General features: G+C 41.3%; 1 protein-coding gene across 2 annotated transcripts in view; it reads right to left on the bottom strand.

The window, feature by feature from the left end:
- Positions 1-14,447, bottom strand: part of LOC137649771 (polycomb protein EED-like) — a 33,075-nt gene extending 18,628 nt beyond the window's left edge. Inside the window, exons 1-3 of one of the 2 annotated variants that reach the window (XM_068382719.1) lie at positions 14,220-14,447; positions 8,188-8,327; positions 4,258-4,429 (exon numbers count right to left, since the gene is read on the bottom strand). In XM_068382719.1, coding sequence (XP_068238820.1) covers positions 4,258-4,429; positions 8,188-8,327; positions 14,220-14,276 — 369 coding nt within the window. In that variant the 5' untranslated portion in view covers positions 14,277-14,447. Of the gene's footprint in view, positions 1-4,257; positions 4,430-8,187; positions 8,328-14,059; positions 14,133-14,219 lie in introns of those variants that run through there. The other variant, XM_068382721.1, reaches the window with a different exon arrangement.
- Between the last annotated feature and the right edge of the window lie 3,106 nt (positions 14,448-17,553).

Genomic DNA, 17,553 nt, shown 5'->3' with positions numbered 1-17,553 from the left:
GAGCCGGACACAAGATCATGGTACTGCTGCACAGTCTGTGAACTGTCAACCATGGGGACGCGAGGAAGTACAGCGACAACCCGAAACTGTCTAGACTGTCTGGGTTGTGCAGACAACCCCCTACCGGGTTGCTGAGGTTGCCGCACTGCGTCACAACAAGTCACCTCTGCTGGTTGTTGAACGTCTTCCTAGTGACACACTGAACGTCCACAACCACCTCCGAGAGTCGCTTAACGTCAACGTGCGACTGGCAACCCACACTGGGTCGCACCGGTGGAGGAACCATCTCAACTGGCGGACGTGAGTAGGATACCTCAGCGTCAACAGGGCGTACAACCAACCGGTAGGAAGGTTGTTGGCTAGAAGGTTCTTCTCCGTAAAAAATCCTCTAACAAGGACTAAGCTTGGACTGCATGTCTTGCAACAAAGCCCATTAGGGTCTATGGGAGCAGGTGTGGCAACAGACGGGATTAGCGACTGAAGCGGAACCATTACCATCCCTGGAAGCATGTTATGCTTTAATTAAAGTCCATAGGAGGCTAAGCAGCTTAAGGCTCCTCTCCAAATGACAGAGTCCTCAAGGGAATATCAGAAGGAGGGAGAACAGCACTTTCTCATCTACAGGAACCATGTCCGAGAAAAGCTAGGTTATCTCAGTGAGGGTTTCACTGGTGCATAAGCAGCAGACCAGAAGGCAACGTTATGTAACTGCTTGACAGTCTGTGAACTGTCAAAAACTGAACTGCCAACCACAACAGGTGCGTGAGGACATACAGCACTGGAGCATAGTAGCAGACCAGAAGGCAACGTCATGTAACTGCTTGACAGTCTGTGAGCTGGCAAACAACCAAAGCTGTGTGGGGAAGCCTCAACTCCTGACTGACTAGTCTGCTGCGGGCGAGTGGCGGTAACCACAGTGGGTTGCGGAGGCTGACACACCGTGTCAAAACACGGCAGCTTGTGGTAGCTCACGCACGGCAACGGAGTGCTCCGTGTGTCTGTGGGAGTCAGCATGCGTCTGGCAGGGTCGACTGCGCATGGGTGGAGGAGCTCTCACAACAAGAGTGTGGGAGCAGGCAGCCATGCTGGGCGCACAACCGTGGCAGGCTGTAGGCCAACGGGTGCATCGTCAACCTTCTCCGCAGTCGGAGTGTGGGAGCTGGCAACAACAAAAGCGGAGTGCTGGTGCGTGGGAGGGACTGCCGTGGGTTGCGGAGCATGCCGCATTGCGGCAAAACACGGCAGCTTTACAGCACCTTCCCACTGCTGATGCGGTAGCTCACGCATGTCAACGGAGGGTGCAGCATGAACATGCGTCTGGCAGGGTCGACTGCGCATCGGTGGTGGAGCTCTCACAGGTGGAGTGTGGGAGCAGGCAGCCGCAGTATCTGCTGAGCGCACAACCGTGGCAGGTTGTAGGTTAACAGGTGCAGAGTCAACCTTCTCAGCACGATACTCCTGCATGAAGGAAGCAAGCTGAGACTGCATAGTCTGCAGCATGGACCACTAGGGTCTATAAAAGACGGCATCAAACGGAGCTACTGTCCGTTGTGACTGAGGGTCTAAAACAGCTGGTGCGGCAACAGACGGAGTTACTGCCTGTTGCGGTACCACCTTGCCTCTCTTGGGAGGTGTGCAGTCGTCGGATGACTGCAGCGAGTCCGAACTGACCCAGTGGCTACACCTAGGCCGTTGGACTTGTGCGGAAGGGACCGACTTGCACTAAAAAGCTGCAAGATTTGGTCCATGGTTTCTGCGAGAAACCTCTTCCGCAGACGAGGAATAAATGGGCTCTCTCGTCTTTGTGTGGGTGGGGCGATCACGTCGGCAACGTGTGTAGATACACCCGAAACCACCGAGGGAAACGTCTGTTCGTCGATCAAGGCCTGTGGAACCCATAAGTCGTTCGACATTACTTCTCCCCTGGGCTTGGGAGCTTGTAAGAGGTCCCGGACTAGGTGAACAACTGGCACGAACAGACGAACCCTCGAACGCAACACTGTAACACTTTGCGCATATCACTTTATCACTTGATTTTCTGTTAGCACTATTTCACTGAAATCGAAACTTTAACTGATTTCTACCTGAAACACGCAATCCTATCCTTCATTAAAAGGTAGTAATTGCGAAAACATTTTACAATGCAACAGAAAAACATAATTAAAGATAAAGAATTCAGTGGCTGGAAAAGAGACTAAACACTAGATCAAATAAACTACGTTTAAAATCTCTCACCGCATAAAGCCTGGGAACAAGAATAAAACTCTAGAAACGTTTTACCTTCTTCCCCTACAGCGACTAGGGAGAAGAGTAAAAAACGAGAACAACGTTACCCGCTTGAACGAAACGTTTATTCTCCTCTCTCTCCCTCCGTCTCTATCTCTCTCTCTCTTCTCTCTCGACTTAGAACCTGAGAGAAGAGCCCAATTATATATCGTTAAAACATATTATTCGCTAAAGGAAAAAACTGAAAGGTTTCCCAAATAAAAAGTTCCTTTATTAGAATTTAAACCATTTAAGCTAAGAAAGAATGAACGAAACGCTAGAATCGGTTTACTCTTACTGCAACGTGAAACCGTGAAATACTCTCTCTCTATCGTAACGATAGAGCGCATGTTGAACGTTCTGAACGTCACCAACTGCGGAGACTAAACTAAACGTTAGTTCATCTTTGAAAACAGTACGAGACTATCAAAGAAATTCTTTCAAAAACATTAAAATTAAAAAAGTATAAATTCTTAAAAGGTAAATACGAAATGACGGGCTCAATGTTAATTAACTTCGGTTCCAAGTAAGGACCGCCTACTATTAGGAAAGGTCGCATATAAACAAACATAAAAATTAATTTTTATAAGTTTATAATAAATGGAAAGTTAATCGAAGAGGCCTATAAAGGCGGAGAGATATAAAATAAATAGATCTATAACTTGTTAAGCAAAATTACCAAAAACCTAAACACACTTCCGTCTAAGGGAAGGGTCGGCCATTTAAAAGTGAATGAGAGTCCATACTCTCTTCGTCACCAACACTTCCGTCTAAGGGAAGGGTCGGCCATAATTAAATCTATCCAAAACGAGTTCAAGTTTTGAAATGAAGATAAAACCCCTGCATAGCGAAAGCTCAAAACTGGAATAGTGTACTTCACCAATTCGTTGTGAAAACAAATCCAGTTAGGGACGGCGTATTTAGTAGGTCTTGCCTGTGGCACGACAGAGGGAAAATTGGTTCTATGTTGACATCGAGTACTTATGTACCTACTTGACAGATGGCGCTGTTGATGTACACCCCCACCTGTATAGCGATCGCTGGCGTATTCCGCCCGTAGATTTTTTCTGTCGGGCAGCAGGGATGCAGCTATATGATCATCGGGTAAGTTTGATATTGAAAATGTTATTTTTCCTTGTTTCCTTTCCTCACTGGGCTATTTTTCCAGTTGGGGTCCCTGGGCTTATAGCACCCAATTAGGTTGTAGCTTAGCAAGTACAGTAATAATAATAATAATAATAATAATATGATCAAAGAATAGTTTAATTAGACTATTTAGATATATTCTAAGCAGTCATAAGCATGGACCAATGACTATTGTTTTGCTAACATGTTAGAATTTAAACAATAAATAGCAACTCCTTAAAACCATAAATATTGCGGACTGAAATTTTGAAGCATCTGACAAAATTCCTTTCAGAACCGAGTCAAGCTTTTTCAAATCTGTTATCGTGAATGCAAAGAAAATTTATATGATATGAAATCAATATGCTTTATCAAAAACCATTCAAAACATTTTGATAAACAATGCAGTACAGTACTTGAATGTTTGTTATGTTTTTCACATTATTTTCACAAATCTTTTTAGTCAATTCATTACCATAAACTAGAATACTGTAATGTACTAATAAGTCAAGAAAAAATGTAATTTAAATTGATTTCATATTAACCCTTTTACCCCCAAAGGACGTACTGGTACGTTTCACAAAAGCCATCCCTTTACCCCCATGGACGTACCGGTACGTCCTTGCAAAAAAATGCTATAAAAATTTGTTTTTCATATTTTTTGATAATTTATAGAGAAAATTCAGGCATTTTCCAAGAGAATGAGACCAACCTGACCTCTCTATGACAAAAATTAAGGCTGTTAGAGCAATTTAAAAAAAATATACTGCAAAATGTGCTGGGAAAAAAAATAACCCCCTGGGGGTTAAGGGTTGGAAATTTCCAAAAACCCCGGGGGTAAAAGGGTTAAGAAGATATTAGCCTTACATCAGGGTCACTGTAGCACTGAAGTAACTTCATTGATCCATCTTCTATACACTGATAAACCGAGATACGATTGTTTCCTGCCGTCGCAAAGACGAGAGGTTGTCCCTCTCGCAGGTGTTGGTTGAACTGCACTCCAAATATTGGCTGTCCATGGTCTTCCTTCAGATAACATCTGTGAATGAACAAAATGTAATTCAAGCCATTTCATGTAGATAAATTACCAACACAACTGAGAATAAATTTCTTTTATAATAACACAGAATTAACCGTTTCCTTAACCCTTTCACCCCCAAAGGACGTACTGGTACGTTTCACAAAACTCATCCCTTTACCCCCATGGACGTACCGGTACGTCCTTGCAAAAAAATGCTATTTAAAATTTTTTTTGCATATTTTTGATAATTTTTGGAGAAAATTCAGGCATTTTCCAAGAGAATGAGACCAACCTGACCTATCTATGACAAAAATTAAGGCTGTTAGAGCAATTTTAAAAAAATATACTGCAAAATGTGCTTGAAAAAAAAATAACCCCTGGGGGTTAAGGGTTGGAAATTTCCAAAAACCCTGGGGGTAAAAGGGTTAACTAGATGCTCAAGTAAATTTAATTTACATAAAACCATAGTAAAATAGGATCGGTCACAATTAGAATGGTGACACTTCTTTGAGGATCTGTAACAGTTAAGAAAATTCCCTATGCCAAGCAGGATATTCTTTACCTATATTCCAGGTTGTATGCATACCCCTTAAATTTACACCTACTGTACTGCACTGCACATATCTCAATAATTCAAATCATGATCTTTCAGTAAGGTAAAACATCACAAATCTGGGAAATGGCCTGATTGGTAACGTCTCTGCCTGGTGTTTGCCGGTCGGGGGTTCGAGTCCCGCTCAGACTCGTTAGTGCCATTAGTGTCTGCAACCTTACCATCCTTGTGAGCTAAGGTTGGGGGGTTTGGGGGAGCCTATAGGTCTATCTGCTGAGTCATCAGCAGCCACTGCCTGGCCCTCCCTGGTCCTAGCTTGGGTAGACAGGAGGCTTGGGCGCTGATCATATAACATATGGTCAGTCTCTAGGGCACTGTCCTGATTGCTAGGGCAATGTCACTGCCCCTTGCCTCTGCCATTCATGAGCGACCTTTAAACCTTTAAAGGAAAATATTGAGAATATTTAATCAAACAACAATTACGTAGACATAAGGACAAGATCTTTTTTTTTGCCAATCCCCAGATCATGGCAAAATGTGAAAATCTGATCTCGATCCTGAAACAACTGCCTCTCCAAGGAAGCCAACCCAAGAGCAACCAATTGCCGAGATACACCAGAAGATACATCCCTCGTGAGTGGGCCCAGGCGTCTACCTAGGTAAAAACCAGTGTGAACACCTGGGAAGCCGTACACAGTCCAAAGAGTTTTGAACTGGTACATCGTACCATAGAGAGAGAAGCGGAGGTGCTTTCAAGAGGACTGATAAACCAGCACTTAGAAATACTAGTCATTCAGGTCTATCAAAAGCATGATGTCTCCCTCTCTGACTGAATACAGCACAAACTGTACTGTCTCCATCCTGAATTTCATTTGATGAACAAATTTGTTCAAGGAAGAGAAGTCGATGACTGATTTCCAGGTCCCAGTCGCATTCTCCACTAGGAAGTCGACATTCCTTTCACCTCTCTCCGCATGGCCAGGGCCTTCATGGATGTTGGCTGCTCCATTGGGAAAGAGGCTGGTGGTTTAGGAATGGTAGCAAGTAACTGTCCCAAAGAACACTCACCACCCAAGACTAGGAACTATGTCTCTGCCAAGTTGCCCAATAGCAAGACAAGTAACCCCTGGTTCTCACCAGTGGTGGAGGGGGAATCCCAGCATTATCATTTCCCTCTCCCTCCTCTTCTCCCCTACTGTCACTCCTCCTAATAGGGGCAGGTTGGTGTGCTTGATAAGGCAGAGCATGCACGAATCTTTTCGTGAAGAGGTAAAAGGAGATGTGGAACGGGATCTCAAGAGTTGGCGCAGGGGCCTTCCTTGATCACAATCCTACACCATAAAACAAAGTCATGGATGGTCTACCAAAAAGATCGAAGGAAGACCAAGCATTCTTTTGGCCAAACTTATTATCAGCAGTCCGCATAGTCTCAAATGATGAGTCTCGAGCCTCTGAAGGGGAACAACAAACACAAGGGGTTTCCCAGACACCCGAGAACCTGAAAACTCAACAGATGTAGATCAAAGTCCTCTTGACACCTGCAGCGTGGATCAACCCAGGGTTGTATGTACATGTGCAACAGCAGCAGTAGCACCCTCTGAAGCTAGAAGCAGTGAAGGACTTACCAAAAGTCTTCTTGAGCATTGTCCAGTCCAAACCTGATGAACGCTTCGCTCCTTTCATTGCACCAGAGGTAATAACCTACACTCTAAACATGGGGATGACTGCAAACAATCATACCCATTAAAAGAGGCGCAGAGAAAGTGAGGTTCAACAGCTGGCTTAGGCATAAACCGGTGGCAACGTCCTCCCTTCATCCGGCAAACACAAACTTATTGCTTCCACTCCATCACAAATAACCATTCACTTCCTGCAAAAAAAAGAGAAATGAGACAGTTTTTTCAGGTGATGTCTGCGCATAAGTACACAATAGTAGTCAAAACAAAAGTGGGAAATCTCAGATTGGAAAGGGAGTGGGGCTGCTCACCTCATTCCCCAAACCAGTTGGATAACCATTTGTAATCCAACTTTAACGACCGATTCCAACTTGCACTGAAATGATATCCTCCTTATTAAAGGATGAGTTTGTATGATGTGTAGAAACAAGTAAAAGATGTCATTCCATCCTTCAGAATGACTGGCGACATACGAGATACCACGAAGCTTGCCAACTTGCTTCACTAACGCTAAGACCAAAAGAAAGACAATCTTGAGTCTAATCTCTGTCTGACAATCTTATCAAAGGCTGGTATAAGGCACACCCCCAGAGAATTGAAACCGTTGGTCACATACCACTCAGGGGGCCCCGAGGTCAGGAGATGAACAAGACTGCTTGAAGCTGAGCACAGACAATTCCCACAAGGAGGAGAGGTATATGACTCTTAGTCGGACACTTGTACTAAGGCTGAGCGCTGACATTTCAGAGCTGCAACCAAGAAGTATTTCTCTTAGTGAAGAGGATAGAGAAGTCCACGATCTGCTAGAGATGGTACGACCAGAGAAGTACCCTTCTACATCACCAATGGCAAAAAAATGGACTACTTTTTGTGGTAGAAAGCTGTAAAGGACTGTAATAGATACTCAGACATCTAATGAGAAGATTTCAAAAATCCTTTCTCTCAGAGATGCTGTATACTTTCCAAAAGAGAAGTGCAAATGACTCCACTGGTCAGTGGTACCCCTGAAGGTGCAGGTGACAGAGAAGAATGTTCCATGGGGGTAGTTCCCTCCGTACAGGCGGCCCTGACTTATACTCTTAACTATGGTATGACTGCAAACAGTCATGGACCCTGCAAAAGGCACAAAGATGATGCGGATCAGTGGCCTGTTTGGACATAAACTTGCCACACTTCTTACCAGCTTTACCCGGAAACGACCACATATCCCTGCACTTTTCTATCTATTCTGAAATTAGAAATAAAAAGAATTAACAGCCTAAGATTGAGAGGCTGCAAGAGTACTGTACAAAAGTGCTTGTCTTGATGACTAAAAGGTGGGCAGGCCTTCCCCGCACCATGCAGTTATAACTACCTTGTCAAGTTTTCATGGCCTGTCTGGCTCCACGCTGAAGTCACACTCATATGGAAGAACAACGGTTTGTATTCATGGAGTAACAAATACCTCATACTGCATTTCTCTGGGATAGAAAATTATAAATAATAATAATACTCTACACACATGACAAAATAAAAAAAAAAAACTAGTTATGCAATGGACCACATACCCAAACTTGTAGCCCATTTTACTTGGTCCCACGACTTTTTTCCTTCCACGTTTATTGGCACGACCTTTGCGACGCTGTGTGGGGGTTCCACTTCTGGAATTGTCTGCGTTTGACCCACTCTCTACACTTGAGCAATCATCCTAAAATATGTAAAACAAATGGGCGTTAATTTTCCTTTCAATAAAAATAAAGCGGATAATGAATACTCCATGATTACTGTACATGGTGAAGTAGTGAAGCAACTACTTTATTGTATATAACTTACTATTTTTAAAGGGCAATCATAAAATATGGAGGTACCTCAGTTTATGAGTTTAATTCATTTTAGAGCAAGCTCACAAATTTAAAGGCTTGTACTAAACTAAAACAATTTTTCCCATGAGAAATAAAAGAAATACACTCGATGCCTTCCACACTTCCATAAATACACACACTTATTTTAAAATTATTTTATTGGAATTTGAGGGGAGAGAGACGTGAGAAGAGGAGGAGGGGCAGTTACTACTTAGAGGAAGAATCTTCCTACATTCACTATCAGAAACTGAATACTGAATAAGTTATTTACATTTTTTTTTTTAATTTGATCCCCTTTTCCTATACCCTTAGGTTCAGCTTTCACAAGGAACATATCTAGAGACAAATGTTTTCATCTTTTCTTTAAAATCATGGGAAAAGCAACATCGCACTATCAGTAAATAGAATCACTGCTCATCCTGCCCAAACCTTGTCTGGGTAAAGGGATTTTTTCAAAACGTTACGGTTTCTCACATTTTCAGCACCTCCCTTAATCTATTTGAAGAGAGAGGTTTTTTGCTATGTCCCTCCTCCTCCTCCAATGAAATCTCCGCAACATCTTATTCCTGCTCCTTATGCAACCCCACCAGCTCCTCAGTCATCACTTGCTCATTATACTCGTCTAGAAGATTGCTGATGTCACCAATATCACCTACAATCCCACTGTCTCGTCCAAGGCCATGATTTCATTATCAACGGCCTCCGGGATTGGTTTGAATCCATAGAAATTATGTCCAGAAATGCATTTAGGCCCGTTTCCTCCATCCAGAATTCAGGATTCTGTTGTGGTGAGACATTCCCAGACTTTGTAAATTATTTTATGGAAGCTGATTGGTAATGTCTCTGCTTGATGTTTGCCAGACGTGGGTTCGAGTCCCGCTCAGACTCGTTAGTGCCATTAGGGTCTGCAACCTTACCATCCTTGTGAGCTAAGGTTGGGGGGTTTGGGGGAGCCTATAGGTCTATCTGCTGAGTCATCAGCAGCCACTCCTTGGCCCTTCCTGGTCCTAGCTTGGGTGGAGAGGAGGCTTGGGCGCTGATCATATAATATATGGTCCGTCTCTAGGGCATTGCTAGGGCAATGTCACTGTCCCTTGCCTCTGCCATTCATGAGCGACCTTTAAACCTCTGTGGGTGAGGTTGGTCCCTTCAGTGACCTAAAAGCATCACTGGAACATTGCTTATGTACAAACTTTGCCCCTAAAGGTTACTGCTTGATGGATAAGGGAGTAGTGACTCACTTTCCAACATTTCTAGACCACTGCCTTGACCTCTTGCTGTGGAAACAGCGAAGTCGTACCAACACTTATGAGTTCCTAGGGGCTAGGGCAGCTTTCCGTTCCATCGGTTGAAGAAGCATCCCTACGCTTTAGGACCTCACTAACTCACTGATAGGCTTTCTAAGAACGTGAAAGTCGTGAACTTTTTCTACAGATCATACAAGGGAAGATGGGACATAGAGAAGAGGGCTACTGTTCCTGACCAATGTTTATCCACAAATTAGCAAGAAAGCTCGCCATCAATACCGGCTCCACCGCTGTGAATTCAGAGGCCGAAAAGGAAGTTCCCTCCAATTTCAGTCTCCAGCGATGACCACTTTGTCAACTCCTCTATCACGTCGTCAACTGACAAATGAGCGGGTGGAGCCTTTTCCAGGACGCAGTCTCTCCTCTATCTACGGCCCGCATTCTGAAGATCAACCTTGGTTAAGGCTTCCCTTACTACCCTGAATCAAGGAAATTCAAGGCTCGTCAGAGCACCTTGTGGAACTCTATTGCACGAATCTCTTGAAATTAGACCTCCCTCTATGGCAGGGGTGTCCAACCTTTTGTTTCCCATGCACCAATATTTTTCACTTCTAATTCAGATGCACCACACAAACGTTAACCCCCTTTCAATCCTTTAAAACTCTACTTACTTTATTGACACTGAATTTGCGTTGATAATATTCATTAGCTATTCTTGGAAGTACTAATGAAAATATATGAACATAATTAGCAGTTTTAAAGAAAAGTAATTCAATTAATTATCTCTGGGGTATATTGCGCCACTTGTAATCGTGCAATGCGTCACTGTTGGCGCATGCGCCATAGGTTGGCCACCCCTGCTCTATGGGCTCGGATGACGCTTCGCCAAGTCATCTAATTCACGAATTAGAACTAAGACCTTCAGAAAAGTTAATTCTGTATCAGTCTTATCCGTCTCGGTGGGCACTGGACCCTGGTTGGGAATGGGAGAATCTGAAGGGTCTGTAATTCCTCCTCCCGGAAGAGAACTCGGCTTGAAAGAAAGGAATGTCAACTGATTTTGTGTATGGCCAAACAGGGCCTAGAACTGATCTTGGTCAGTAGCCCCCTGATCTAGTGGCATAACCGCAATACGTTTCTTTGACAGTTACTCTGCATATCTTGACAATTGGTCCTCCTCCTCAAAGGATGACCTTCAAGAATTTGAACAATATTCGGTCTCCTTTTCCGCAGCCAATTTTTAGGACACAATCCGTTCATTCAGACCAAGAGTCCGATACAGTTCAATCCGAGACCAAGAAGACGACCGGAGAAGGGCACAGAGGTATCCTGGTCTACAAGCACCCTCAACACAATCTTGGGGGGGGCCTAAATAAAGTAGCCCAAGACGTCAAGCTCATTGTCAGCTGTCTGCACGGAGACAAGTGAAGAGTTTCCAGCCTCCAAAAGGGTACAGCAAACACTGACGGTGCTCCAACAACCACCAAAACAATGGAAAGCCCCCGAAGCAGATCATAGGGCTCCTTACTCCTCACCATCCTCCAGGGAGACCAAACAAGGGGAGGCGACAGCAGATGCACCCATTGGGAAGACCAAAGCAGCAAATGGGTTTTCTTTTCCAGGGCGTTTTTTTTTTTTTTTTTTTTTTTTTTTTGTAACATTTCCAACCAGGAACTTTCAATATGTACAAGAGACGGTGAAAGGGCAATGCTCTGTCCCAATTCATTAGGTTGAAAACTATTAAATTCTTTATAAACAGAATCATAGAAAATATAAATTTTCTGAATCATAGAAATTAAGTTTCTGTAAAGAATATGCATACGGCTAAAAATACACCTTTATCACAACTTCTTGTGTAGGTTAGGTCTAGACAAAGCAGTCATTTGTTACCCGTACAGAAGGGGTATATGTACGATAGCGGCCACCTGTATGTATTATGTTTAACTTAGAATACTGCAGTGTAAGGGGAGTCGCAGGGGGGCGTTAGCACCCCTCATTAGGTAAGTAGGTAAGGATACGGCTTGTAGGTTAGGTTGGGGGGAAAAGTTTAGGTTAGTTGATGGCCGCTGATATACAAAGGCTCCCACCGTCAATAGAGAATATAAAAATCCTTACATTTGTACTAACCTAACCTAAGTTACCCATTGTGGTCCCACACAATCATTACAGTTATCACAAGATCTGCTTATTATTATCATAATAATTTCTAGCAAAACTGGAATTCGCTATAAGAAATGTACGAGTACTGGATAACTTGGAATTTTTCTGGATATGGTAAATGGGGGCTGGTGCATAATAACTGTTGTATCGGTTGATTGAAATGTGAAGACTAATTCTTACTCTAACTCCATTGTTTACATTTGGGAGGCTATAAATAACCTGACTGAAGTTAACCCTAACCTGATTGAGGCTATAAATAACCTGATTGAGGCTATATATAACCTGATTGAGGCTATAAATAACCTGACTTAAGCTAATAATAACCTGACTTGAGCTAATACCAATCTGATTGAGGCTATAAATAACCTGATTGAGGCTATATATAACCTGATTGAGGCTATAAATAACCTGACTTAAGCTAATAATAACCTGACTTGAGCTAATACCAATCTGATTGAGGCTATAAATAACCTGATTGAGGCTATATATAACCTGATTGAGGCTATAAATAACCTGACTTAAGCTAATAATAACCTGACTTGAGCTAATACCAATCTGATTGAGGCTATAAATAACCTGACTGAGGCTAATACTAATCTGATTGAGGCTATAAATAATCTGATTGAGGCTATAAATAATCTGATTGAGGCTATAAATAATCTGATTTAGGCTATAAATAATCTGACTGAGGCTATAAATAACCTGATATAAGCTAATATTAACCTGACTGAGGCTAAAAACAAACCTAACAGGCTAATACTGACCAGATTGAGGCCATAAATAACCAGATTTAAACTAATATTAACCTGAGGCTAATAATAACATGACGGAGGCTATAAATAACCTGACTGAGGCTAGCACGGACATGACCGAGACTAAATAACCTGACCGAGGCTAATACTAAAATGATTGAGGCTATAAATAACCTGACTGAGGCTAATACTAACCTGATTGAAGCTATAAAACCTGATTGAGGCTATAAATAACCTGACTGAGACTAGCACTAACCTGACCGAGACTACATAACCTGACTGAGGCTAATACTTAGCTGATTGAGGCTATAAATGACCTGACAGGCTAATACTAACCTGATTGAGGCTATAAACCTGACTGAAGCTAATACTAACCTGACCGTGATTAAATAACCTGACTGAGTGTAATACTAACCTGATTGAGGCTATAAATAACCAGACTGAGACTTGCACTAACCTCACCGAGACTACATAACCTGACTGAGGCTAATAATTAGCTGATTGAGGCTATAAATGACCTGACAGGCTAACACTAACCTGATTGAGGCTATACACCTGACTGAAGATAATACTAACCTGACCGAGACTAAATAACCTGACTGAGGCTAATACTAACCTGATTGAGACTAAAACTAACCTGACTGAGGCTAATACTAACCTGATAGAGACTAAATAACCTGACTGAGGCTAATACTTAGCTGATTGAGGCTTTAATGACCTGACAGGCTAATACTAACCTGATTGAGGCTATGAACCTGACAGAAGCTAATACTAACCTGACCAAGATTAAACAACCTGACCGAGGCTAATACTAACCCGATTGAGACTAAAAATAACCTGAGGCTAATACTAACCTGACTGAGGCTAGAATTAACTTGCCTGAGTATGGCAGTAACCTGATTAAGGCTAGCAGTAACCTGAATGCGAGTAACTGAACCAAACAGAAGTGGCATTCAAGGCATAGGATTCGGACCAACAAAATCCTATGTTTTTTCATAGAAATTTACTCATCCATCCTTCTACACATGTAGGAATTAACTTTCAAAATAATACAACCAGATAAACAATTAAAAGACAATTGATATATAAAATTGATAAGACAATTGATATATATTGATAACTATACAGTTAGCGTACCGGTTTAAATCAGATTATGCCCAAAATGGGCATTAATGCCTCAAGTTTACGGGCATAAATAAAGAAATCCTTTTGATATAAATAAATAAAACAAATAATATACTTTAATGGGTGATGAATCACACCTAAAACTCCCCAATTCATCCAGAAACGAGAGAATCATAGCCATTGGGAGTCATGATTCGTTCAAGTTTAAGGACATAAACTAAAAAATCCTTTTAATACAAATAAATAAAATCCCCAATATCCTTCAATAGGTGATGAATCACAGCTAAAACTCACCAATTCATCTCCCGATTCATCCAGGAACGAGAGAGAATCATCGCCATTGGGAGTCATGATTCGTTCAAGTTTTAGGACATAAACTAAAAAATCCTTTTAATATAAATAAATAAAATACCCAATATCCTTCAATGGGTGATGAATCACAGCTAAAACTCACCAATTCATCTCCCGATTCATCCAGGAACGAGAGAGAATCATCCCCATTGGGAGTCATGATTCGTTCAACGTCCGGTTAGGGAACCAAGAGCAACTGCAAATGTTGTTGTTTCCGGTGGGAAAATGTTTGTGTTTGGAGTCAAAACAAACTTCAAACTGGAGGAAGATGTTTCCCGCGCTTTTGAAGGGTAAATAAATGGCCCCCAAAAAAACATCTGCCATTTCTTCCTACCAAAATGCAACTGGCGTTTCCTTTCTCTCTAGTCGAACTATGGCCTAATTTGGTATATAATCTCCATAAATACATTTATTATTTATCCTTAATCATATATATCTCTTTAAAATTGAGTTTAATCGTTTATTATTTCAATAAAATATTCATTTTGGCAACTATACTGACCTGCCAATTCGCGTGTTGACTTGGAGCAATGTTTATGTTTACATGCGGGGCTGTTTCGGATGACGTCATGGATTGGTAGGCAAAAGAAATAATATAGATCAACTAGAAGAAAATGCCATTGCGAGTCTAAAATATGATGCATTAAAAATCGAAAATCCTATATATGTATTTATTGATCTGGAGTAATGTTTATGTTTACATACGAGATTGTTTCGGATGACGTCATGGATTGGTAGGCAAAAGAAATAATATAGATTAACTAGAAGAAAATGCCATTACGTGTCAAAAATATTATTCATTGAAAATCAACAATCATATATATGTATATATAACGATTTATGAAAATCCTCAATTACAAACATATAGACTACATAATGAAGAGGCTGTTTCGGATGACGTCATGGATTGGTAGGCAGAAAATAAATAAAATAGATCAATTAGAAGAAAATCACATTGCAAGTCTTGAATATTATGCATTAAAAATCAACAATCAAATTTATGCAAATACAACGATCTATGAAGAACATCAATTACAAACCTATACAGAATAATAAAATTTAGTATAGTAGTTTAGAAGGAACAATTGAGATATCCTCTGTTATATACTGTAGCAGAGTGATTGATTGCTTTAAAAAGAAAGCAAAAATGCTGGACAAAAATATGATAGCATTGGAGAACACAGGATCTTCAATACACAAAAACATGCATACATAAATCTTCTTCTGTCCCACGTTATCTCTACATTAAAGGGGTCAATTGCCTGATGCGGCTCTCCAATGCCTTCTATTAAAGGCATCCTCTTCCACCAAACTTCTTCTCTCCATATCATCCTTCACCTTACCTCATCATCTAATTTTCTGCCTCCCTCTCGATCTTCTTCCCTCACATAATAGGTTCCTTCTAAGCCCTCCTCCCTCCCTCCCTACCATCCAACCTCAAAACATGACTGCACCATCTTAGTTGTGAAACTCTTATCACACAGTAATTTTTACTATGCCTGCCATTCTTCTAATATCCTCATTTTCCAATCTATCAAAAAGTGGTATTCCCATGATCCACCTCACCATTCTCTCAAGTTATAAGAGCCCAAGTTTCCAATCCATAAATTAACGCAGGTCGTACTTCTATTCTTTAGATCTTAACTTAAACTTGAGAGGATATGTAAAAACTCCTCACTTATCCTTTCCCTTAGTGGGTTAGAATGGGTAAAGTCTATTGGGGGGTGCAGATATCTATGGTTATCTTAGGATACGTCCCTGATTATACACGATATCTACGGATAGTCGTTCCGGGAGTTGGAACCCCGTAATACCTGACGGTAATTCTCTAATAATATCACTCGCAGAAATATTATACGGTAGGAAGCAGCCGAAGGGAACTTCCATCAGGACGACATGGCTCGAGCCCCAAAATAGATTTTTTTTTTGACGTCAAAATCCCTTTTACTTACCACATAACAACCCTGTTAATTTCCCCCACTTCTCCCAACCTGCCTTTTTCCTATTCTCAGGTTTAGCCATACAGTATATATATATATATATATATATATATATATATATATATATATATATATATATAAATGTGTGTAAGCGAACCTGGACTGATTCCTTTCCTTAACCATAACTCACTCTCTCTCTCTCTCTCTCTCTCTCTCTCTCTCTCTCTCTCTCTCTCTCTCTCTCTCATAGTCTAAACTAGTACAGTACTCATGAATATGATTTCATAAGTGCATACAAGTAAGCTTGAGAACTACGGGTTAATAAGGTTTAGCTATGGACACATCCTAGGTTATGTGCTAAATATATTTTCAAGACAATTTACTTATTAATGACCCCCCAGTGGTAAAGATTTACCCTGAGATTATTAAAAAAAAAGCAACCAAGTCCAATATGAATAAATTATACCTCCCATTTACAAGTTGGACAATAAATAAATAGGCCCATGACCTAAAACATGTATCCAAATGCTTAACTTGTAAAACAACAAGCAGGAGAATCAAAGATGGTGTCACTTGCCCCTATATTTCAAGACTCGAATTTAGACCATAAGGGCTCGGCCAGACCAAGCGCGGCAAATTGAAACCTTAGGTATCTTATGTAGGTGGCCAGATAGGAGGCGCGGCCTCGCGCCTCCTATCTGGCCACCTACATAAGATACCTAAGGTTTCAATTTGCCGCCATTACCTCTTGTCGCTAACCACGCTGCTAGCCGCGCTTGGTCTGGCCGGGCCCTATGGACTGGCATGGGGGTTTGGGAGGTTATTCAGCATCCATGTGCAACAAGGGGAAAACTGCAGCTGCAGTATTAAGTAAATGTCTTGGGTTAGAGCTCTCTTGTCTGATGGTACACTATTCTATATATTTTCCTTCCTCTTGTTATATTGAAGTTTTTATAGTTTATCTATGAAAGATTTATTTTAATGTTGTTACTGCTCTTGAAATATCTTATTTCAATTGTTCATTACATTTCTTGTAGCTTATCTATTTCCTTTCCTCACTGGGCTACTTTCCTGTTGGAGGTTGGTACCCTTAGACTTATAGTATTCTGCTTCTTCAACTAGGGTTGCAGCTTGGCAAATGATAATAATAATAATAATAATAATAATAATAATAGTAAACCATTGAACAGCAACGATGGAAGAAAGGAAGTGGGAACTGAGGTATAGTAAAAGGCTAGTGCAGCTGGGGGCTGTAGGGCTCTACAAATGTTTACAGTCCACCATCTGAGGTTTACTAAACGTTCTAATCTCCTATTAGGGTATCAAAATAGCCTGAATTTTAATCTATACATAGCAAGGTGATCTTAACGTGATACTATATAACAATATGCTCTAGTATCAACAATTACATCCTATTTAGTTCCTGTATCAAAAGGGATCCACCACAGATGAAGCTTCAGCCTTGTTAGGCTGGGAGGAACGTAGAGAGTAGAGGTC

This window comes from Palaemon carinicauda, chromosome 11 (assembly GCF_036898095.1).
Source record: "Palaemon carinicauda isolate YSFRI2023 chromosome 11, ASM3689809v2, whole genome shotgun sequence".
NCBI lineage: Eukaryota > Metazoa > Arthropoda > Malacostraca > Decapoda > Palaemonidae > Palaemon > Palaemon carinicauda.
The sequence above is the reverse complement of the archived record's forward strand: the minus strand, read 5'-3'. Positions and strand labels throughout refer to the sequence as shown.